General features: G+C 38.8%; 1 protein-coding gene across 2 annotated transcripts; it reads right to left on the bottom strand.

Annotated features, from left to right (window-relative positions):
- LOC139738786 (macoilin-like) lies at positions 1 to 24,486 on the bottom strand. 2 transcript variants are annotated; one of them, XM_071649424.1, is made up of 11 exons: positions 24,302 to 24,486; positions 20,265 to 20,409; positions 19,698 to 19,824; positions 18,339 to 18,471; positions 16,861 to 17,048; positions 13,611 to 14,202; positions 11,471 to 11,629; positions 10,906 to 11,079; positions 4,788 to 4,911; positions 2,406 to 2,577; positions 1 to 1,524 (listed from the first exon to the last, which is right to left on the bottom strand). In XM_071649424.1, the coding sequence occupies exons 1-11, from the start codon at positions 24,379 to 24,381 to the stop codon at positions 1,160 to 1,162; spliced, it is 2,259 nt and encodes a 752-aa protein (XP_071505525.1). In that variant the 5' UTR covers positions 24,382 to 24,486; the 3' UTR covers positions 1 to 1,159. The 2 variants fall into 2 exon arrangements, with proteins under 2 accessions (XP_071505525.1, XP_071505526.1); XM_071649425.1 differs by having other exon boundaries at positions 20,265 to 20,406.
- Positions 24,487 to 25,823: the final 1,337 nt, after the last annotated feature.

Raw genomic sequence — 25,823 nt, 5'->3', positions numbered from 1 at the left:
CTCAATGTTAGTAACATTCATCCATCAATGTCATATGCCTCCACATGAACACCTGTGAATGGCTAAACTGGTTGAATATGTATAAAATCAGCAAATTGGGTCTAACAGATCCATAACACAGACATGCTGTACAGTCGCAAAATTGTTTCTGCTCCTCATAATGCAGTGTTCAGACACAGGTCCCTTTCAGTGATTTCGGTTGAAGAACATCTCAACTTCCATCCTACAGAGATGTCAAAAATATCTTACTCTCAAGCTGAATTTCTCTACCAACTTAGCACAACTGTGGTGACAAACTCTTTTACATGTACACTGCCATGGACAACACCTGCAACCAAGCACATTCATGATATATCTATTGTACTTGTGAGTGGTCACTGTGGCGTTCTTCACACTATTCCAGCAATGTTATGTTGTCATGCAGAGGCCAAAACCAGACAGCATTATGAGCTGTAAAATTGGCAAATACATGTGATGGCCTGCATTCCCATTTCAAACACCTACACGGTCAAGATGGCATTTCATCATCTGACATTCGTGGAGAAAAAAAAAAACATTCCAAGGGTATCGAACTGGCAAGGAAAAACAAACAAGGAAGCAAATATTTAATACTGGTTTTTGCAATCATCAAGCATTAATAACAACCTCATGACACCTTCATGCCCAAGAACATGTTTACACGGTGCATTTACGATGCAATCATTGAAATGCCTGTAGGGTATCATTGTATAACTGTGTTTTAACTGCACCTCACCAAAACCCCTTCGGCAGAAAGTGAGAGTGAGAAAGAGAAAGAGAGGAGAGCTCAAAGATAACTAGATCATATTTCATACACTGTCAGTCTATAGAAACTAGTGAAAGGAAGCTGCTCCATTATGTGCTAACTGAGAACTAACCCACAAAAAACTACTCGTACGTTACACACCTTGCAAATACATTAACAGTCATGCTCTTTCTCCACAATTCTGAAACAATGACCAACAAGCGAGAGAGAAAGAGAAACAAACAGTAACAAGCACAGAAACATGAAACAATGCATCACATTTAATGTATGCACACATTTTTCTTCTTTTTTTGTATGTTTTTGTAAAGCTCATTTAACTTTTAACTGTAGCATGTTTTTCCAACACTTGAGAAGAATAACAAGCTGCACAAAGCCCTAGTTACTCTTGGGTCGGTAGACTGCGGCATTAGGGTCCAGCACCGATGTCTTTGCAGGGGACGTTCCCTGGGACTGTGGCCCTGGGGGAGGAGTGCCAGGGTTGGATGACTGCTGCTGGGATGTTGTGGGAGGCTGCTGGGGTGGTGTCTGGACCAACGGAGATACCCCAACCACTGGCTTGCTGACCACTGGGGCCTGGCCAACTTCTTCAGGGGGGCAAGGGCTGCAGAAGTAGCGGGGCGTCGCCACAGGGTTGCTGGTCGAGGTGGGTACTGGGTAGTTAGCCATAGGCATGACAGCCATCAGGTCAGCTATGGTTGCCTTCAGATCCCGAATCTCCTGATCCCTATGGTGAATCTGATCTACAATGACACATTAACAAACGGCAAGATTGGTGTTATCAATAGACAGCTTGTCTTTATGAGCCAATTGACTGTCCATCAAAGCAAATGTTGGCATATCTGATATGTAAACTGCATGCACAGTAAAAGGAGTGTAGGCCTGTGTTTCTCAAGTCAACATGAACAGCACCTTTGATACAGCCAGCAAAGACCGTAATCTGAAAGAGATATTCTGCCATGAAATTGTGGATCACGATCAATGCAATAGCATTTGTCCCTCAACACTCATGGAAGTCATTATAAACAGGGGTAATTTTTCATGCATGATTCCTGCACAGAGGTTATCCCAAGCAACACAGCTCCGATGACAATGGCCAGATGCACACATGACCAAGTACTGGACAGGTGTACTAATAAATTTCTATAATTCCAACTCTACTTATACACAGGTTACACATGAAATGATTTGTTTGCAACAAGTCATTTTAACAGACATACATATTCAGAAATCCAATTGGTAAATGCAAGTAGTAAAATAATTGTGTTCATTTTCAATTTTATTCTTCTATTTCCTTTGTTTTAAGTTGAATGACAAGTAATCATGTTTTGCTTTCCTGTTTTATGTTGTAAATTCATAACAATATTGCTTCAACTGTTTGTTGTTGGGTCTTTTTTTTTTGGGGGGGGAACTAAGCTGACAAGACCTCAGGTCTTTTGTAGTTTCAATGTTTCATTTATATCATAATTAGCACATGTTATGTATTGCACATTAATACACTCAATTTCTGAGTTCTGTTTGTTTTGTACGAGATGTTATGGTTTTTAAATGAAACAGCATAAAGTTCAAGTTCAAGTTCAGTTCAAGTCATTTGAATGGGTAAAGTCGGTTGGAAAGGACTTACTTTGAGCTATTTCCACCTGTCGCCGTGCATCGCCCAGTGCCGAGAACAAGTCCAGCTTGAGTCTGGTCTCTGCACTGAGGCTTGTCTCCAGCTGGGTGTTCTTGTCCTGCATGGCGACCAGTGCGTTCATCAGCCTCTCCGTCTGGCTCTGCACCTCCTGGCGCTCATGGAGCTGTGAAGGTCAGAGGTCACGAAACACAACGCTAAACCAATGTCGCAAGTAATGCAATACCATGCAAGCATATGCTCCTTTTGTTGTACAGAGGACTTCCGTTATAACAAAGTCCTCAGGACGAGCAGTTTTCTTTTGTTATATCGAAGTTTCATTATGACCAAACAAATAAACAACGAAGAAACATAGAACGGATAATGTAGCACTGTGAACTTTTATTTCGCTGTTAATAGAATTCTTTTATAAACCATGTTTGTTACAACGGGAGTGCACTATAGTCCTGTGTGCAACCAGAAATAAATGCAGCATCTCTTCTTCATGAAGATCAAGGTACAGATGTGATCTGTCTCGCTCCTCTTTTGTGATCTAATATGCAATCCTCTTTTACGATATCGGCATGTGGTTTGTATTTCACATAAACTAGCACTGCACTGCAGACAAAATGATTCTCATCTTGTTCATTCCTGTTTGTAGAAAAGAATAGAAACATTTCAGCCCATATCTTATGTCATCTTTGAAGGTTTGCATGGGTGGTGTGAATATCACGAGGAGAGGATTGTGGTTTCATTGTGTGGATTGTCCTGATGAGGATTGGAGAGATAAGACACGAGGATGATAAATAGAAAGGTGGAAAGGTAGGAGAGGGAGCATAGAGTAGTCTATTGCTTGAAATTTGATGAAGTGGCGAGGATGGATAACCATGTGGACAGTCTTATTAGTAAGGACTGATGGGTGTTCTTTTGCCATTAATGGATAAAGTCCAGAGAAAATTGGTCACCATGTGGATAGCCCGAATAATGACTGTTTGGTATTTTTTAACTATAAATTGTTGAAGTCCTGAGAAACCAGAACAATGTGTTGACAGCCCTGGTATTAGTAATGACTGATTTTTGTTTTTTGGTGTGTTTTCTTTCTTTTTTTTGTGGGGGGGGGGGGTGGCTATAAATTAATGAAGTCCTGAGAAAACGGATCACCATGTGAATAGCCACAATAAGGACTGTTTGGTGGTTGTTGCTTTTTGTTTTTGTTTTTGTTTTTTGCTATAAATTGTTGAAGTACTGAGAAAATGGTTCACCATGTGAATAGCCCTAATGAAGACTGTTTGGTAATTGAGTATCTGAATATAAGAACGACCCAAGTGAAGTCCATGGAAGACCATTTCGAGTACATTTAAAAAAACTTCATATAATTTTTATTTGTCCAATAATATTCTATTTAACTGTGATGGGAAGGCAACATTGTATATACAAATTAGAACATATATCATTATGACAATTAACATTTACATTATTTGTGGAGAGGCCATTTTGTGTGATGGACTTGGGTCATTCTTTGATTCATATATATGATATTCTGCTATAGAGATGAGAGAAGGATGAGAGAGGGCGTTATAATATGAATGTCAGAATGACCGAAGTCCTTCATTCTTACATTAATATAAGATTTAACTCATTCATTTCAGGCACTTGCAGGGGTAATTAGGATTTATCATTTATACACAAGATGAGTCCATGCATAAGCTACAACTTCCCATGTCAAACTGAATTTGGCCAAAAATTGGACTTGAGTCATTCTTATATTCAGGTCTTCAATTTTTTTGGGGCCATAAATTGTTGAAGTCCTGAGAAACCACATCAATGTGCAGATAGCCCTCAGAAGGACTGCTTTATTTTTTTTGCCACAAATTGATGAAGTCCTGAGAAAATGGATCACTGTGCGGATAACCATAAAAGGACTGTTTGGTATTCTTCCACTAAAACTGGTAAAGTACTGAGGTAGACAGATACGGCTGTTAGGCTTGGAAGAGAAGAGGGAAGAAATGTAGAGAGTAAACAGAGGAACAAGAAAGTAAGTGAAAGAGAATACACTATTCTTTTTTATGTTACGGGTAATAACTAGTGTATGCACTTGAGTGAACATGTTATTGAGAGTGCACACTTTCCTTTTGAAAACACAACCATGACTAACATTAACTTAAGCTGGACTATAGAAAACCACTGCTGGATTTGCATGGTTGGTCACATAAAACTGTCCTTTCTCTTTACTGGCAGCAAATAAAATTGAAAAAAAGAAGAAGAAGAGAATCTCATGGCTGATCAGGAGTGTATATGACCTCATTCAGACATATGTATGTAACAGCTTAACTTCTTTTCTCAATGCAATTCCAGTATTGCTTTTGATACAATTTGCACAGTTACATCATACCGTACCTCTAATTTTTGTTCTAAATCACGAAGTTTCTCGCCTTTGTCCCTTGTTTCTTTCAGTAAGTTTTGTATTTCACTTTCCTGATCTTGGCGTCGCAGGCGACAGTTTTCTGAGCATTCACCATCCCTGCATTTAACAGAAAACAAAAATATGCACAATTCACCAACATTTGCAATGTGTATCACATTTTTGTACGTAAAATGTTCTTCTTCGCTGTGAGTTTTGGCGGGTGGACAAAACATATCACTTACAACTTTAATAGCAAGTCACAATGAATACAATTGTAAGGACAAACTAAGTGAAAAGATGTGTGAGATTAGCTATAAATGTAAATAGATATCTTGTGTCATCAGATGACTGTCTCACAGCTGATCATCCTTTTCACCGTGATTTTTGTACATCACTGGGCCAATGGCATTTTTCATTTTCATTTGCATCTCAATTCTAACTACCCAGTTGCAAAGATCTGCTTCTAAGTTTATGGGACAAAAGCATTAATAATGAAAAAATAATAGATAAGCAAAACTTCTGACGAGACATCCATATTTTTTCCTCTGTGAACACATTTTGGACTTATTCAAATATTCAAATCTTTTAAGTGCAATTCTTAACCATGTTCACATTGAATTCTACACATAGAATGAAATCAGAAGAAAAGAATGATAGAGATGTCAGACACAAAAGTTATGGAAGGTCTCATGTTTTGACCAGACAACACACAAACTGGAAGAGGCAATAATATTGTTACCTTACAAACATCCTATTGGTGTGTAAACATAATGTTATTTATGGCTGAATTACTTAAGAAAAATAATGATCAGTCAGACATATTTGGGGGGGGGGGTGTTTCATCAATTTAGTCAGCGCTGACAAGTTGTAAGTCTATGACAATTTCAGCAAAATCTTTGGTTTTGATTGGCTGAGAAGCTTTGGTCACTGACTGTTACTATGGTGATTGTCAGAGACTGACAACTTGTCAGGGCTGACAAATTGTCAGAGACTGACAACTTGTCAGGGCTGACAACTTGTCAGGGCTGACAACTTCCATGAAACAGTCCCCAGGACTTGAGGCTGGAGCACAATTGCATTTGAAAAAAACAACTAGAAATGACGCTTTGGCGACTGGTATGCCTCTGCCATAATGCATGGTTCTCCTAATAGGACTCTAGTAAAATGTCTTTGACAATGTGTGATGACAGTTTCACACAATTGGCAAAATATTAAAATGACAGGTTGTCATAAATGTATTGAATGTTCACTTCCCTTGAACTAGGTTTAAATAGATGAATGGCTATACTGTCTAAGGGTGCAGGTATTTGGGGATTTGAGGATTTTTACCGACTTTTGACTCTTTCATAAGTTTATGCATTGAGTAATTTTCAAGGTATGAAGAAAAAGTATAATTTCAGTATTAAAGAGTAAAATTTTAGCATTTTAACCCAGCCTTTGATCCTTGACCTTTGACCCTATGATTCCAAAATTCCCAAGAGAATCACTGTCAGGTAGAACATGCATGAATTTGTACAAAATTTCACGATGATACTTTGAGTCACTTTCAAGATACAAAGGAAGAAGTGAAATTTAGCACTTTCACTTGACCTTTGACCTTTTGGCGAGAAACTGTCCAGAGAATCTCTATTGGATAACACATGTATATATCAAGTTTCAAGAAAAATCCTGCAGGCATTGCATAAATGCGGGAAGAAAGAGGGAAGAAAGAGGGAAGTAGTGAAATTTTGAGGAGTTGACCTTGACCATTGACCCATGACCCCCCCAAATTCTCTAGATAATCACTGCCAGTTAGTACATGCATAGGCCTATGTGTACTAAGTTCCATGAAGAGACCTTGAATCATTTACGAGATATGGAGAAAAACGTGAAATTTTAGCATTTTCACTTGACCTTTGACTGTTAATCTCATGACCCGAAACTCTCTTTGGAGAATCTTTATATGGTAGTACATGTCTGCAGTAAGTTTCAAGAAAATACCTTCAGGCATTGCATAGATATGGGGGAAATAGTGCAATTTTGAGCATTTGACCTTGCCCTTTTGACCTTTGAATTTGAGCATGTGCACCCAAAAGTTGATAGGCACAACTTAGCCCATTCATACATATATACATGCCAAGATTCATTAGGATACCTCAAATGGTTTTTTAGTTACGCTGTCCACAAAATTGATTACGGACCGAACGGACGGATTGAAGGATGGACACAGACGGACGGACGGACAACCCGAAAAAATAATGCCTCTGGCGACACTTCGTGATGGGTTATATACAGCTCTACAAGCTATATCTGGATAGCACTAGTGAGGCGATGACATAATCTATTCACTATTTGAATATGAATATATGGACTTCTTAAAAAATTTGTTTTGTGAAAATTAATGTAATTTCACAATTTCAGAACTTCCTAACTTCTACTTGATTTTGATGAAATTTTTGTTGTTGTGCTTACAGAATTCAACTTTTTCTTTTCACACTATCCTTTTACTGGTCTGGAATTCCCCTTTAAGCCGACTTGAAAGTTGTGATGAATTGCACTTCAACAATATCACATTGAACCAGGAAATAGAGCAACCATATTTCACTCTCATGTATCAACCCCATGTAAGGTTTTATTCCTTGCTTAGCAGGCATACTACTACCAGTCTACACTGTGATAGAGTTTGATATGTTCCCATCAATATACACTGTACTTTCAAGACTGCAATATTGTACAAGCTGTTTTTTCGCATACAGACATTTTCACAAATGAGGAGGTCACAGACATACCTGCGAAATTTAATTTTCATGATTTGACACCGAGGCTGTCACAAATGCACTTACGCCTGTTCATTTGCAATATTTTAGTGCAATATTAAATTCGGGCCCCAGCAGTGATTAGCAAAATTCACAAAAACTAAACCCTGGTGAAAAAAAAAAATGGCTTTTACGGTACTAAAATAAGAATACCTGAATCATTGCCAGTATGGAAAGCAGTGTTAAAATTCACAAATATATTTCTAGATCAGACAAAACTTATTGTTATAATATATGTATGACAAGCAATACACAGAGAGACAGAGAGAGAGAGGTACACATGTAGGTTAAAACTAGACATATCACTACGGCGACTGATATGCCTCCGCCATAATGCATGGTTCTCCTAATAGGTGTATAGTACAATGTCTTGACAATGTGTGATGACAGTTTCACACAATTGGCAAAATATTAAAATGACAGGTTTGACACAAATGTGCTGAATGTTCACTTTCCTAGAACTAGGTTCAATTGGATGAATGATTAAAATGTCAGAGTGCAGGTATTTGGGGAACTGATAATTTTTACTTGACTTTTGACCTTTTTATAAGTTTATGCATTGAGTAATTTTCAAGGTATTGAGAAAAAGTATAATTTCAGTATCAAATGGGAAAATAGCATTATCTAAACCTTTCGTTTGACCTTTGACCTCACAGTTCCACAGAGAATCACTGTTAGGTAGAACATGCATAAATATGTAAGTTTCATGATGATACCTTGAGTTACTTTCGAGATATGGAGAAAAAAGTGCAAATTAGCACTTTCACTTGACCTTTTACCTTTTGACCTTTGACCTTTTGGCAAGAAACTTCCCAAACTAGAAATGTCGCTACGGCGACTGGTATGCCTCCGCCATAATGCATGATTCTCCTAATAGGTCTATAGTACATGTGGACAATGTGTGATTACATTTTCACAAAATTGGCAAAATATTAAAATGACATGTTTGTCACAAATGTATCAAATGTTCACCTTCCTTGACCTATGTTTAAATGGATGAATAGGAGAGCATGTATTTGGGGATTTAAGAACTTTAACTTCGACTTTGACCCTTTCATAAGTTTACGCACTTGAGTAATTGTCAAGGTATAAAGAAAAAGTGCAATTTCTGTAATGAACAGTAAATTGTTATCATTTTCATCTGGCCTTTGATTCATAAGAGAATCAATGTCAGGCAGAACATACATAAATATGTACTAAATTTAAAGATAACTTGAGCCACTTCCGAGATATGGAGAAAGAAGTTCAGCACTTTCACTTGATCTTTGACCTTTGACCTTCTTGGCAAAAAAAAAAAATCCCAGAGAATCTCTAGTGGGTTATACATGCATACATCAAGTTTTAAAAAAATAATCCTGCTGGCATTGCATAAATATAAGGAAAATAGTAAAATTTTGAAGTATTGCCCTTGACCTTTGACCCCTGACCTTTGACCACATGAACCCCAAATTCCCTAGATAACCACTGCCAGTCAGTACATGCATACATACTTTGTTCAATAAAGATACCTCGAACAATTTCCAAGATACAGAGAAAAAAGTGAAATTTTAACATTTTACTTGACCTTTTGACCTTTGACCTTTTGACATCATGACCCCAAACTTTCACCAGAGAATCTTAATTGGGTAATACATGTATACACTAAGTTTCAAGAAAATATCTTCAGGTATTGCATAGATATGGAGGAAATAGTGAAATTTTACGCATTTGACCTTGACCATTTGACCTTTGACCTTGAGCATGTGCACCCAAAAGTTGATAGGCACAACTTCACCCCCTGATACACACACATGCCAAGTTTCATTAGGATACCTCAAAAGGTTTTGATAGTTACCCTGTCCACAAAATTCATTACGGACGGACGGACGGACAACCCGAAAACATAATGCCTCCGGCACCACTTCGTGGCGGAGGCATAAAAATATATATTGGGTAATACATGCCATGCATCAAGTTTTTTAAAAAAAAACCTTCCGGCATATTGCATTTTAAGGAAAGTAGTGATATTTTGAGGAGTTGACCTTGACCTTTGACCCCCCTGACCTTTGACCCATGACCCCCAACTTCCCTAGATAATCACTGCCCATCGGTACAAGCATATATACTAAGTTCCATGAAGATACCTTGAACCATTTGCGAGATATGGAGAAAAACATGAAATTTCAATTTTTTTTTCACAAAATAACCTGTGACCTTTGACCCTGTGACCCTAAAATCCACACAAAGTATTATCCTCCAAGGATATACCCTCATACCAAGTTTGATGTAAAACCACCACACGGTTCTTGAGATATCGACAAAAACAAAACGGGACGGACGGACGTACGGACGGACGGACGGACGGACGGACGACCCGAAAACATAATGCCTCCGGCCACTTCGTAGCGGAGGCATAAAAAAATTAAAAATGATTTTAAAAAATCCTGTTTCTTGAACAATTATTGGGTACATGTATGGTTATAAAATCAGTCTACTGTTGCCTTCAGTTGATGATATAACACTCCATTGGGTATATAAATACCATGGCCGTGCAGAAACCAGAAACCATGAAGTACAACATGGAAATGATAAATGAACTCTTTTACTCTCACTTCTTTGTAACCATATGAACTGAAACTGAGTTTGTTGTTTTCAGCAAGTTCACTATCACACACTTTATCTAGTTCCACAGATTGGTAGAATAAAAGAGGAGGAAACCAAAACTTGAAATAAAATGTAGTCCTACTGTGAGTAGGAATGAGGAAAATGTGTGTGCTACATGAGAGAAAGAGAGGGAGAATATTTTCATATATATGATGCACACTCTCAATTACAGTTAGATGTGAAAGTGGTTTAAGGTTCACCCTTAATTGGGATTGTGGGGGAAGTTAGATGTAATGGCTCATACAATATCATGTCACTTAATGCAAAGCCAGAATTGAAAATCATAACATTTGAAAGTGGTGTTAACTTTCATAGCATACACAGCCTACAGTTGACATCTTGGCTTCACTCCTACCATGGTTTCACTCATACCATGGTTTTTATGACAGTCAAAAACTCAACTTCAGGATATGGTTGGTAGCATATTCACACTAAAATTACTAATTGTTGTAACCTTTAAATGCTGACTGCATGCATGGCAGAGAACATATGTAACATAGATTATTCGGACGTTGTGGGTAGGCTTCCTAAGACCATATAAAAATTCATTTTAAGTATTCAAACTTGGTTTGAACTTTATTCTACACGAAGAATCGTAAATCTGAAAAGCATTGCTTTGCTATGATATATCCTGGTCTAATGGATGACTCCAAAAAACTCTCTCATTTCTTACCCTGATGGTTGCACAACCTGCCTGCCTGAGACCTCCTCAGCTTTTCTACTCTTTCGTTCTTCCTTCAGCTGGTTTTCAAACGTGGCGCGGGATTCCCGCTCCTGCTTAACTTTCTTCTCCAGCTGAACAATATTCTGCTTGTCTTGCTGTTTCTGAGACACCAAATTATGCAGTCTGCAAACAAAAGAAGAAATTAAAAATAAACAGGCATTAAGATATTACTACACAGCCTAGGGGGACTTGTGATACATAGGGGAACCAATGTATGGTACATTCTGTATGCATCACACAATGTAAACAAAATACAAGCCAGTAATAGTTCTTATCCCTTTTAGCAGGGGGTACTACAAATTTATTCAAATGTACATATATATACCATTCTTGTTTCAAGTCAATTTTATTGCAATGGGTTTAAATCCCACCCTACATATATGCTCATAACGTTTATCATGAGTATTTATGCTATGGAGGGCAATGTGTTAATCAGTTGCAATATAAACAACAATAATAATAGAAATAGAACAACATAAAAAAGAAAAGAATGAAGATGAGTGAGAGAATTAACCTGTTCTGCAAAGACTCATTGTCTTTCCTGGCCTGTTCCAAGTACATCTTGTCTTGCTGCTCGGAGGCCAACAGGCTGTTCACCTGGTTGCGGAGGTCACTTTCGACTTGACGACTAGCTTGTAAGTCAGCTTTCAGCTTCTTGACATCAGTCTCCAGTCTACCACATTGGATTGCAAATGGAATCTCTGCATTTATACTGTTCTTACCCAGCATTAAATAATTTCTCTTCATAGCCTCTGTTAGCCTAGCATTAAAGCATGCACTGATTTTCTCAGCCCTGAGTGGGAATGCCCTAATAAACTGATGAAATGTCAAGTTCTTTTCATTACCCAACATGTTACCCAAACAATTTTTCCTGTCACACATATAATCACATATCAATACACAACCTTATTTTCTATCAACAGAATAAAGCAAAACAGACCCGACATAAATCAAGACCTGGAAAATGACCAATATTCAAGAAATCTTACCATTTGTGACCTTGCATCACAAATACACTAAAAAGTCACAAGACAAGCAATTTTAGTTAAGGGCAGATTATGAAAGAGCATGCCCTAAGCTTTAAAATGATGTGTAACTCAATACAACTGGACCTTCCTACCCTGTCTAAGTAATAGAAAGAAAGTGCACTCTCTGGAAAAGTCTTTACTGACAAAAGAGGCTTTAAAGCTTAGGGTCTATTCAAGTGCTAAATCTCATCTAGTTGCAAAGCTGTACAATGAATGGTACACACACACAAAAAAAATCAGGATGCAAAACTCTGATATCGACAATGAAGGGATTATCAGATTAGGCTGATAATTTTCACACATACTGAGCGTATTCTATTCATGACTGATACCACCTTTAATTACAGTAGCATTATCCTTTCAAAAATTATCAGTCGAAAGTGAACAGTATGTAAAGGGTTTTTTAATGAAATGAAAAGGGGTCTCAAAGACATACCGACTCATACCATTCAAACAAAAATAGAGTTCAATAAAAACTGCTAAAAACACAATTTCCTATTTGTTTTATAAATCCAAATTGTAGAATTGCATAGAAGAAGAATCACTCTTCCAGAAAATATACAAAACGGAGGATTGGCTAGTTCACCAATTTCACCTACTGTAGAACATGATGTTTTCGCGACATGAATTTTTCGTGAATTGGAGTCGACGGCCTTTTTTGCGGCATGAAATTTTTGCGAACTGCCACTGGCATTCAATGCATATACACGTGTAGTGTAGACAAGAACTTTCGCGTGCATTTTAATTTCGCAAATCTTGGCGCTCGCGAAATTCGCAAAATTAAAATGCACACAAACGTTCCTCATTTTGCAGCATTTTGAGTCCTCACACCAAATCAGGGTGTGCAATTTGTTGGTGGTTTTGTGATGCACAGTCACATTTGTTTTCACTGTCCTTTACGGGCCAAATGTCATCTTCCAAACTCATTGCTCATTGTGATGGACTGAGGAATTCACAAGCATTAATTCATCATTAACTCTTTATGTGCCATGGTGTAAACCCCTTGTGTGCCATATAATTCTGAGACAGCAGCGTAGTCATGCTTTGAAAAAAAAAAAAAAAAAACATTCTGCTTTTCAAATATATGTAACTTTTATAGATTTTTGCTACCTTGGACATGTAATGAGAAAAGTTGTAGAGAAAATGCCATGCTTTGCTTTGATGTAGATTGTATGACATATCTATAACTGCTTCTCTTTCAAATGACCAGTAGCTACATTACTGTAGAGGAATGACTTTTTCACACAGAACAGTGATAAAAACTTAGAATTTTCTGGCAAATCCAGTAGGGAACATCGCTTGATAGTCAATCGCCACATAAAATGCAAGCTACAAGTGATAGGAATGCAATCCTGAGAAACGCATCCATTGTACTGTGGCATTTGGCTATTTTATCGATTGGTTTGGGAGGGTTTGTGCGCTTGAGCAGAATATGCAAACTTAGCATGCCGTCGACTGAGTTGGGCATGCGAACGTGGCTCATAAAGAGTTAAGTGAGGTCATACAAATCAGGTAACTGGAACCCCCAAACTGATGGACGACAGAATTGAAATGAAGAACAACTGTACACAGAATAAATTCATTTGCACCTATACTTCAGTATTGAAATGAATCTCTCATTCTTACCGTGTGATAATGTATTTTGACTGGTCCGTTTTGACTACTTGGGTTGCATTCAATGTCCTGGCCAGGTCAGCGCTGACATTTGTGTCTTTCTCTTTGTTCTCCAGCTTGGAAGGCAGCGGTTTGGGCTTCTTACTACCCTGGCCTGAAGAGCTGTTCTCTTTCATCACCGGTGAGGGATTGCGCTGCCGGGTCGACGACCCTACCGAAATTTGCTTCAGATTTTTTGCCTGGGTCTGCTCGTTCACCAGATTCTCCTTCACATTATCAAAGTCATTCACCGAGTGGCTGTTGCCAGTTGAGGATGACGATGAAGAGGAGGATGAAAGCGACCCGGACGTCTTTGCGTCTAAAATATTTGCATCTGTTGGTGGGGTGGGGGAGGCAGATTTGGCATTATTTGTCCCAATGTGTCTATTTCGAGTCTCTTTTGCCACGCTACCACCCCCTCCTCCTCCACCTCCTCCTCCTGATTTTTCCACACCACCACCAGTCTCTGCACTAGACTGATTCTTTGGTTGTTTACTACTCGGTGATTCTTTCTTGGCTGCTGCAACCCCATTTGCCACAGGTTCATCTGCTTTTTTACTTGAAGCTGTGTGGAAAGACACATTATGAGAAGAACTGACATGGAAATGATCTTGACAACTATATTCACAAGGACGAAACTCTCGCTGTCATATCTGATATATTGCAAGAAGTCATATGGTCAATACATAATACTGTACTTAGCACACCTGTTTCCCATAAGCACTGGATTAAGTAAGAATAGCAATAACCATTATCAAAATATATGGAATAACATCTCCATCACACACAAACATACCTGGTACTGGAGATCAAATATCTACATAGGTACAGGCTTAAAACTTGATTGGCACATTAAGGATTTGCCAAGTTATTAAGAAAGCTAAAAACAGAGCTATTTAAACAGGAAAATTGAAGAGCCACAAACAACTGTGGCACTTGAAAATATGGCTTTCTGATCATTTCTATTTTTCTTTTCCTGTTGTAAAACACTTACTGCATATATCTAACTGACCTGATCTCATCGAAACCCAGACCGGATACACACATGGACCTAAGATCATAATCTGCAACCCAACTTAACCTTGGCCCTCGCACCCACAATCGTTATGATGACCATGCTTTTCCCGTTTGTGCCCCCCTTCTTTGGAACACTCTCCCTACTCACATTCAGACCTCCACCTCCGTTGACGTCTTCAAAAAGAAACTTAAGACTCATTTATTTTTAGAGCAGAATTAATGATTATGTAGGTCCTGTATGCATTTGTAGTAAATTATTTGTTATTCTAAGCTGATTTGTATGTTTGGTTGTTTAGCATTGTAAAGCGCTTAGAAACATGTTGTATTAAGCGCTAAATAGATATTTTATATTATTATTATTATTAAAGTTCCCACTGATATTATCACATGTTAAGTACTTTCTGATGATACTGCCAACTAACAAAATCATGTACTTCAATATAAGAAACACCCTTTTATTCTTGGAAAGGGGGTATTTGATCATTTCACAAGCCTGTACTGTGCTGCTCAAAGAGGAATAGATATGAGAACAGAGAGTATGATTTGGGAGAATAACTGCTCAAAACAATAATAATATCATTTTTAATGACTTGTTTGTTTAAGGTAGTGTGGACAGGTAGTCACAAAATTAACAGTAACCTGCAATTTAATACAGAAGTCAAGCATTCAAGACATCTAAATTGATTGTATCATGGACATACAATATAAAGAAATCTCTCTTGAATTTCATACAAAGCAGTTGTTAAAATGAAATTTGAAATTCACTGGTACTTCAAAACAATACTTGAAAATGGTATACAACACACACATACTGAAGCTTTTCGACATGCACTCATCAGAGTAAAATCGCATGAATGAACAGAAAGCCAGAAACGAAACAATATAAAGGAAGCGAAGGAACCATAAGGGCGAAATGGCGTGCTGTGATTGGCTGTCAAGGTAAACAAATTAGCCTTGCTGCCAGCCGTTTGGTTGATTAATGCTAAAATACTAAAATAATGCAAGCGTTCTTACGAACTCTTTTTGACGGCACAGAATGGGGTCCATGAATTGGATGTATACTGCTTCGAGCATGCGCAGATGCGTAAAACTTCTCGCTCGGCTGAAAACCTTAAACCAAGATGAACAGTATTGTTCCGCGCACTCTTGGTTGTTCATCAAGTGGTGAGCAATGGCCGAATTGCCACCATCCACCGCAGCACCCACACTAGGCCGTCTACATACGCGCGAAGGTAGGGAACGCACGTTGTTCCTTCGCTTCCTTTATATTGTTTCGTTTCTGGCTTTCTGTTCATTCATGCGATTTTACTCTGATGAGTGCATGTCGAAAAGCTTCAGTATGTGTGTGTTGTATGCCATTTTCAAGTTTTGTAGTACCAAACACATATTCATTCAAAACAATATCGGTTGAAGTAGTTGATCATTTCTTTCAAATCTTCAAGTAGTTCTTGTTTAAGGACAATTTAATTTATTCTAATTTAATCTAATCAAATTCTTAAAATAATCATTATCAGGCAAGTCATACATATATACTAACTTTTATAAAAATACCTTCAGGCATTGCAGAGATATGGGGAAAATATTGAAATTTTAAGAATTTGCCTTGACCTTTGACCTTACATGTGTACACCATAAAAGTTGATAGGCACAACTCTGTCCACTCATCCATAGATATGCCAAGTTTAATTTGGATACCTCAAAAGGTTATTTTTAAGTTATGCTGTCCACAAAATCAATTACGGGTGGAAGGACAGACAGAAGGTCGGAAGGATGGACAGACAGAAGGGTGGAAGAATGGACGGACAAATGGGCGGACAGACGGACAACCTGAGACGTAATACCTCCGACAACACCAAGTGCTAAGAAACAAGTGCTAATGATCCATGAACACTGAAATAAGTACAGATTTTAGGCTGACCCAACTTTTCCCCAGTAAAGCATCTTGAGCATCAAACAGCCAAAGTCATGATGTGGGTTTCTATCTCTTTAAGCCACAGGCTCAAAGGCCCTCTATGGTACACTCTCTGAGCTAAGGACCTTGCTGTTATTGTCCTGGCTTGTTCAGGATATCACACATGATCAACATGTGGGGCCAGTATACTGTTCACAACATCATACCTCAAACCATCACAAGGCAGGTGTGGTGGATATGCTCACATGTCAACCAAAGAATTTCAGTATGAACAAAACCTTGCACATCACTGACCTTTGGGTTTGTCCCCTGGAATGACCGCCACACCGTTAGCTGGTTGTTGCTCAGGCGGCAAAGCTTGCTGCAGGAGCTGCATATAGAACTCATTCTCTTTTTGCACCTCTTTCTGCTTTCTCAGCCTCATGCGATAACTGACATAGCTCTTGAAGTTGAAGCCCAGTGTCACCACAGGATAGCCGATACTGACGGTAAAGGAAGAGGCAAATTATAGTCTTAATCATTTAATCTGAATAGTAGCAATATCACGTGACTGACTGGGGCAACTAAAACTAACTGCTGGGCAAGTGAAATGAAACATACCTGCATATCAAATATGTAGGACACTTGTCCAAGTATTTATTTGGGTAGGTGAAAAAAACCAACCTTGTGCTGCCCTCTCTAACAATACATTACTATAAAATATGAGCCTAACAGAGCCATGCTTCCTCGGCATAAGTGATGAATTCAAACATGACAATGAATGGGCACTGAGCCTAATGATAATGGGATGAGCTATTGCTGGTGACTAATGACTCATTATCTGGTGTACACTGCAAACAACAAATTCACCTTAAGATATCATATGAATTCTCTCTGCAGAGCTTTGTTGCATAAGTAATATGCTACCCAAACATGCACGTACATTGCAAATAGCAGCTTCCACAAAGCCACAGTAAGTCAAGAACTCATTAAACTTAAGTCGATGTAAGAAGTTTCGTGATCATTCTGTCTCGTGAAGAATCAAAGGATGAATTAGAACTTGAAGAGCATTATACCATTTAAAGATGGTAAAGATTTAAACATGGTAAAGTATCAATCACTTCTTAAAAGCAGTGGTAGATGTCACAATTTCATCTGAAAGCAAATTGAATAGAAACATACACACACACACAAATGCCCATGAATAAAAATTTGATTTGAAGTAGGCTAGAATCAGAAGGTTTAAGCTCTCTCATAAATCCCACATTTTCTAAACCTGTCGGAGACTGACGTCACACGAGTTTAGAGAAGATGTAGAACATCAATACCTTACAATTTTTTTCTGACACATTTAATTTCCTTAAAGCAAAGAAGCTGTCTTTAGCAAGCTTTTATTTCAAATATTTGATCACTTTTGTCGGTTGCTTATGCTCTTCTGCACAAAGGTTAGCAACAAAACAATATTTATTGTCTCAAGTTATAGTCGCTGCCATGAATTCCTCAGTATCTCATCACATATTACATAAAATACTTTTAAAGCTAAATTAATTCTATGGTGTTTTAAGATTACAATTGGTGAAATGCAAAGGTGGGTTTTACTCTTCCAAGAATGTCAAAACTTTCCAAGAGTTTCATGAAAGTTAATTTACTGTCTTTGGTAAGGGGAATATCTTATGTGATAAAGACAAATTTATCATGGCAGCCTTCTGAAACAATCCTTCTACAAAGTGGATCTCAAACACAGGAAAGTGAATTCAAATCACATTCTGAGCGCACGAATGCAAAAGTCTCACCAGTGTGCTGCAAATGGTCGGCATAAATCGAGATGAAATGGCACCACGGATCTCAGCCCTCGCAGCCGCACCGATGCTTCGATGTAAACAAACAGAAGCCAGAGTGCCACTGTTGGCAGGCAGATGCCACGATCTACATTCAGATCGATGTATAGTGTGACAACAGTGCAAAGTCATTATCACATTCCAGGATTGTGATATTAGAATAACAGCTTATTAAGACTTGTAATCTGACAATATCTTGGCTCTCTAAATAAAAGATAAATAGATAAGAAATGGACAGAGCACTTACACAAACTTATAGAATTTATTAACTACAGTGTGTAAGCTTGAGAAAAATTTTTAAGGAAGTTAGAAATGAAGAACAGATACAATTGTATCTGTTCAGCATTTGCCAACATGTGCTAAAGAAATCAACTTGTCAGGATGACCACTTCTCAGCTCTCATCACAAAACTATGAAAGAACACCAGAAACCCTAGAGGTTTGGGGAAAATGAGCACACTCATTGCTCATGACCAGAGCAACAATATCCTATGCACATGCAGTATAGTACATACTTTGATAAATCGGTAAACAGCCAGTGGCTAGTGATCATGATTGCTGTCCAGTGGAAAATTGGATGAAAATCTGTCTGTGGGGTGTATAACCTAACAGTTCTAGATTTATTGCTATTGACTGACAAATTGATGTAAATACGTACAAACTGTACTACTGTCAAAGTGGACATTTTCGCGGTGTTTACATTTTCACGCATTTCGCGCAACCAGAAACTAGCACAAAAATAAAAGCACAGGAATATTTTTGCTACCAGTACATTCCAGTAGTTGATGTCTTGATTCCGCGGAATCTAAAACACGCAAAAGTCTTATTGCCCAGCCGAGCGCAAAAAATTAGTCGCACGAAAATATCCACTTTTACAGTATTAAAAATCAATCAGTGTTTTAGTAGTTGCGATGATAAACAAAATCACACCCATGCAGGATTGGAAGTAAAGATCTTCTGATCCAGGGACAGGTGTCTCATCCACTAGCCCACTGAGTAACTCAATGTAAGAATTTCATCAATTTGAAGTCTGGATTTAAAGAAGGGCTTTGTGTCATGATATAGTATGGGAAAATCTTACCCTCATTAGGGTCAAATATTGCACAAGTCTTTGCCATGTGCAATATGTAGTATTAACTCATGCAGTATATTCTAAAACACAGTTTACTGCCACCCAATATCTAAATATTTGCCACTATATATTTTCTTTCCTACCAGTTAATCTGTTTTTTTTCTGTTTAGAATCTATTTACTGTAATGATTATGAGTATTGGTGCTGTCAAAGAGAGCGCAATGTGTGGTGTGGTGTACGCACCTGTGTGCCAGACAAACTGGACCCACACATATGTACTGGCTGCAAAGAACAGCCAGTGGACAGGGATAAACAGTAGACAGATCATGTCCGATGTGAAGGCGATGAATATGAAGAACACCGAGAAGGCCTAAGGAAAGAAAAACAACGCAAAAAAGTTTTTGAAGTACCAGTAACTGTACATCTCTGACGAAACTGTTCAACAGCTGATATTAGAAATACAATAATTACAAAACATAAAACCAAAGGATAATACAAACTAACACTAAGACTTAGAGTTGTAATGGGCATGAACAACTGGCATAGTTTTGTTTAAGACATGAACATTTGTTTGGGTGTTTTTGTTTGTTTTTTCTTTGAATTTATCAACTTAGTTACACAAATTTGTTGTTTTCTTGCATGGTTTTTCAAAGGTACAAGTAATAATGTATCAAACACTTAAAAAAAAACACGCACACACACACACATACACAGGGTGACAGACAGACAGACGGACAAATGGGATCAAATTGGTCGTTTGGTTCTACAGGGCTGTGAAACCCGCAGACTACAAGTTCAGGGAACACTTACCAGGCCTTGGTACTTGTAGGAGTCGTAGATACTGCGAAGGAGGAGCCAAACTGGCCACAGGTACTCAAACCGGAATTCCAGCAGAAAGTCAAGCAGCAGAACGAAGCCCCATATCGCAAGGAATTTCAGATACAGGAAAGTACTACTGCAATGGGTATAGGGAAAGGGAGATAAAACAGATGAATCAATTCACTTCTGAAGTTTATACACACTGTTAACTAGAGCTTGCAGATATGACAGATGAATAAACAGCAAGAAACACACCAACATTAACTTTTATTGTTGAAACACTGATAAAGATTTTCCGTAATGATGTTACATAATGTACATGGTACCGTACATGACTGCTTGAATGAAAATGTTGGAAATGAAATAAATCAACTTGAAATGAAATAAATCAACTTGATTAACTTGAATGATAAAACCTGAATAAGCCTACTGAAAATGATATGAAGCATTATCAAACTTGTATACCAGCTTTTTTATGAACAAAATAAAGTAACAAATGTCTTTGATGTCTGTGATTCTGCTCAAAAGAAAGCAGACTATTGTCTCAGCTCCTGCACATCACCCAAGAAAGAGAAATTGTGTATTCTTCAAAATTCTCTTCCTTTCACAAATACAAAAAAAAAAACACACACACACACACAAACACACTCACTCTCTCATACATTATATACATGTGTGCAGCAAATGAATATTAATATCTCCCAGTAACTAGTCAGACATCTCCAAAGTGCATCCTCTAGGTAGCCTGAACTTTTCATTGTCTTCTCCTCATTCAAAATCATAATTACAACAGACAACCTGCTAACAGAGCTCTTATCAACTAACAAATTTTTGAAGACATGGTAAGAGTTGCAGAGTGACATAGTTTGATACCTCTGTGTTTTATTCACTTTTCATGTGTTACATTAATGGAGTTTCATCTACTTCCATGTCAAGCGCACTCCATCCATTATCTACAGTAGTGTATTATAACCTTGTATATAAGTACATGTACATTGTATAGCTTGATAGCTCTGACATAAAACTTACAGTTTTTTGTACAGTATACCCATGATGTAAATGAGAAAGCATCAAAAGAAAGTGTTGTTCTAGGGGGAAAAAAAAATCTAGGCCTACTAGTCAGGGTGTGATAAACAAATATGAAATAAGTCTGTAGCGGTTTCCAATATATCTCTGTATTTTTACTGTCTGGCTGCCGTCAATTATGCTGTCTGACAACCCAGCATTCTGTCACGTCAACATCCACGCGAACTTTCTTTGTGCGCCGGCACATGACAGGTGCGCACTACATTCTTCGCCTTTGTCATCGTGCCGAGGTACGCGTATTTCACATTCCAACAGTAGTCGGATTTTCATAAACACACCCCTTGTTTTGCTGTCACGGAAACAACCTACCAATTAGTGGCGAGCTGTGCATTCTCATCAGCCAATTACCACTCTCAAAGCTCCTGTCCGTGACACGTCTTCTCCGACCACGCTGTTTTATTTTCCACGCTTCCTCACTTCACGATTAGCTTTCATCCCGAGAGCACGTTCTAATCGTTGAAGTCACTCACGTCCGCATACTACGTCCGTATGTACGTCCCACGTCTTCTGGCGCTGACGATACCTCGCGCCGTGGACGGTCATTTCATACGGATTATACTCCATCATACGGAATATCACACTTCCTCGGATTTTACACTTCGCGACATTCGCTGCTTTTCACATCGCGGCTCGCCCTTTCTTCAGGCTGCACTCCAACCTGGGGATCTTTACATCGCTACATTCAACGCGATCGGGGCCTCGTAAACATCGCTGCATTCAACGCGATTCGCGTCCCGTCACATTGCTGCTTCGGTCCTGCTAGCGAGCTGTCTGTGGTGTGCAGACTCTGCCACAACCAGGGACCGCGCAGTTCTTCTATCCAGCGCTCCAGCGGTGGATCGACTCTACCCTCGCTTGTGCTAGCCGCGGCACTCGGAGGATACTCCACGCTGCCGCTGGATATTTTGTACATATTTATATGGGGACACTGTCGTCTTCGGACACCCCAAGTGCATTCGGAGTTAGTCCATATTATTTCGGGAAGTGCAATACCCATTACAAGGACACTGTTCACCTCTACTGGTGCCCTGGTGCTTTCTACACTACTGTCATACGGTCGGCTACCATTCCTACTGGTGGTGCCCTCAGCCTCAAGTCCCGTTAGCCACTCGGTGAGTAATTGTTAGGTATTACATCATAGGCCCGTACCATAATACCTACAAGTCTAAGCCTTGACCTGTATGTGTAAATGTACACTAACTGTATGTACAGCTGTAGTGTACATGGACTCCTTCACATACGTAATGAACTGACTAATGAATGACAACTAGCACTGCATTATTCCTATTGTACGAAAGTTGATTCACATGAAACTGAACAACAAAACAAAACCATGCATCCACATTTTGCTGCATTCATTGCCAGTATGCACCGGATATCTGATGCTACAGTTGTATTAGACACCACCTATTTACAATGTACCTTTTGTAATGTGCAGTGCAAGTACCGGTACTGATGACAAAGTACAAGTCAAGTGTGAACACTGACCCTGCATTCCGAGTACATGTACATTTAGTGTGCACATATGTACATGTACAGTGTAGGTCCTGTCTCCTGGATCCGGAGAATGTCCAGCACTGCAGGACTTTCCAATGACTCCCAAACAAATACACTTGTAGTTTAATGTAGAATGCTAATCATTGAAAGGGGACTTCCCCTGGTGTCCCTGTGAATCTTGTTGGGGTTCGGAGGCATAATTTGGAGGGGAGAGTGACCTTGGGCTCATAATTGATAGAATCAAGCTGTATTCATTGAATGTGTGCACATGTGCAAATTCTGGTTTCAAATGGCAGGGTGTGCCCCTTCAGCACTTTGCAAGGCCTATTCCTAAAACACAATTTGTGCTCGAGAGTACAGCTCAGCTTGGGGATATTCACTGTACAGTGGACGGTCAGTCATCAAAAAGTGAAGATCTGTCCCGACTGTTCCAGCCAGGGACACAGGACTGAGGTAGGTAAATTATTTGGCTGCATTACACTGGCTCATTGACAATTGTCACAATATCAACCACACATGTTGGACAAAGCATGCAAGATTTACAGACAAACATGCAACTGTCATAATAACGATATGATGATTTTATAGGTCATTGTACTGGCAACGGAGAAGAGTCACTGAGATTACACAGAAACATGCCATATGGTCTAATAAAAAAAAACACACACACACACAAAAAAAACCAGATGAACATTTCTCAGATTTTTACACTGATAAGTTAAGTGATGATAATGTGCTGAGCTGTTGTATACAAATGTACATTTCAGCGCTGGGCTCTCAATATCTACACGTATCTGTTGCTTTCTGTTCCAGGTTGCACTGTTCCAGGATTGTTGGTGAGGTGCACATCGAGGAGTGTATTAGTAAATACTTATGGGAAGGGAGAATGGCGAGAGGGGGTTCAAGAAATGGCTGCGCAAAGGCTACACAGTACAAGGCCAGGGACCACATAAGTCATAGAGTTACATTAGCCCTGAATACAGTTGTTCCAATTAGAGATAACCACATAATCCTGTCTGAAATGTAGTTGCGTGTGATGTGAATTCTGACCCTTCACTCAGTGTTAAATATACACAGACAGCATAAACAATAAAGACAGAGAAAAAAAAAAACACACACACAAATAGAATACAGTGATTAATGGCACATGCGATCGCCTGCTTTGTTTGTAAAACAGTCATGGAGAACGACTGTCTACAAATAGAAAAAAATTGTTGATGCTCATTTCCTTGAATTCATCTGATTTATTTGTCCATAAACATTTGTCATGCATCCCGATAATTTGGCTACGACTGACACTAGCAGAAAGAGACATTCTACGTGAGAGATCTTGCCCCATTTACTGGACACACACACACTATATACACACACACAGCTGCACAAGCGAGACATCATGACATTGGTCACAGCTAGCAAAAATCAACTAGCCAACCGATTCGAGTTACCTGCTGTAAATTCCTTCCGTGATTTTCGGGCGTTTCAAAGGACGTCTAGGTCTGCCGCAGTCGGCATTTCGTCTCTTCATATTCCCGATGTTGCCCAGCTTGTAAATAATTTAAACGAAATTCCAAAGAAGGCAAGACTTTCTCTTTCACCTTTTTGGCACTTCCTCACAGCGTCGTAGAAAACACTATCGCTAGCGTGTAATGCATAGGTTTTATTCTGTCGACTGCTATGCTGTGCTTACGAAGGTCTACATGTAGGACCACACATCACATACGCGACATCGACAGCACCTGGCATATGGACAGCATGCAAAGCTTAGCTCACTAGGCGCACACACACCCCATACTACGGGAATTGAACATCTTTTGTGCATATTCACACACAAGTTTCGGACAGCGGAGATGTGTGTGTCCATATATCCCGTGTTGTATCGATCAGGCAGTATTTTGCAGCTACCCAAACTCACTTGAACTAACGTGTCGAAGATGTCTACAGTTCTTCGCAGCAAACAACCGATTACTGTATACGCTATAATTTTCGCGTACATAAATTTTCGCGAATTGCCGCTGTCACACATTTTCGCGAGTGGTTAAATTCGCGATTGGGGGACCAGAGAAAATATGAAGTGGCAAAGAAAGTGTGAATTTTCAACTTACTAGCAAATAAGAATGATACTAGTTATACACTGCATGAAAAAAACTTACCAAACTCTGCGAACTAGTAAGTTAGAATTCAACATTTTTGAAGTGGTTAAGTCCATCGCGCTAGATTTCTGATGAGTGGTCCCCTTGCGATAATGGATCGGCTCTCTACAGTATTCGTAAGTTTGACGTGAACGTGCTACATGTACGTAAACAAGCTCAGCCAGTATGGTCTGTTCGGTAAGTCATGACATGGTATAAGTACTGAAATGTTCGTATCATCAAGGCAAGGGATTCATTTTGGAAGGTAATATTTTCGCGTGTTGTTAATTTCGCGAATAGCTCCCAACTCGCGAAATTCGCGAAAATAAAACCCCCGCGAAATATATAGCGTATACAGTACAGTATTATTGCCGTATTATTATTATCATCATCGCGCTTGCGCAATGAGGATGAAAAACCACTTTTCTCTTGTTTCACATAATGCAGCTAGCAGGACGGCATACTAGTAATAGAGAGAAGTAATTGTGTTACTTTACATATCACAAGCATTTTATCTTTTTAATTCTATCACATTGGCAAATTGGAGGAATTCATAAGTATACAGAGCCACGGAAAACAAAGTGTAAGTATAACAACTTAAATTAAAATCTAAACAAATAAAGGAATAGATCTAGTAAAGTTTCAGAGAACTGATAGGGCTCAAACTAAGAAAAACAAAGAATTTCGATATTTGTCATGACTCATGACACAGGGAAATCAGGCAATATTTCCATATGGTCCTATAGGTTTGTGAAAAAAGAATGTCAAAAATATAATCATGTTTCGGTTAATAACTCAGCAACTGCATGCACATATCCCTTTGAAGTTATTGCTGCTA

The sequence above is a fragment of the Diadema antillarum genome, unplaced genomic scaffold (genome assembly GCF_040938485.1).
Source record: "Diadema antillarum isolate AM-2024a unplaced genomic scaffold, OU_Dant_1.0 seq00000768_RagTag, whole genome shotgun sequence".
Taxonomy (NCBI): Eukaryota; Metazoa; Echinodermata; class Echinoidea; order Diadematoida; family Diadematidae; genus Diadema; species Diadema antillarum.
The sequence above is the reverse complement of the archived record's forward strand: the minus strand, read 5'-3'. Positions and strand labels throughout refer to the sequence as shown.

Coding starts and splice junctions, on each gene's coding strand:
- LOC139738786 (XM_071649424.1), bottom strand. CDS start 24,381: ATGAAGAGACGAAATGCCGACTGCGGCAGACCTAGACGTCCTTTGAAA. Junction 18,472..19,697: donor CCAGTTTGTCTGGCACACAG/GTGCGTACACCA, acceptor ATCTGAATGTAG/ATCGTGGCATCTGCCTGCCA. Junction 2,578..4,787: donor ATTTAGAACAAAAATTAGAG/GTACGGTATGAT, acceptor TGACCTTCACAG/CTCCATGAGCGCCAGGAGGT.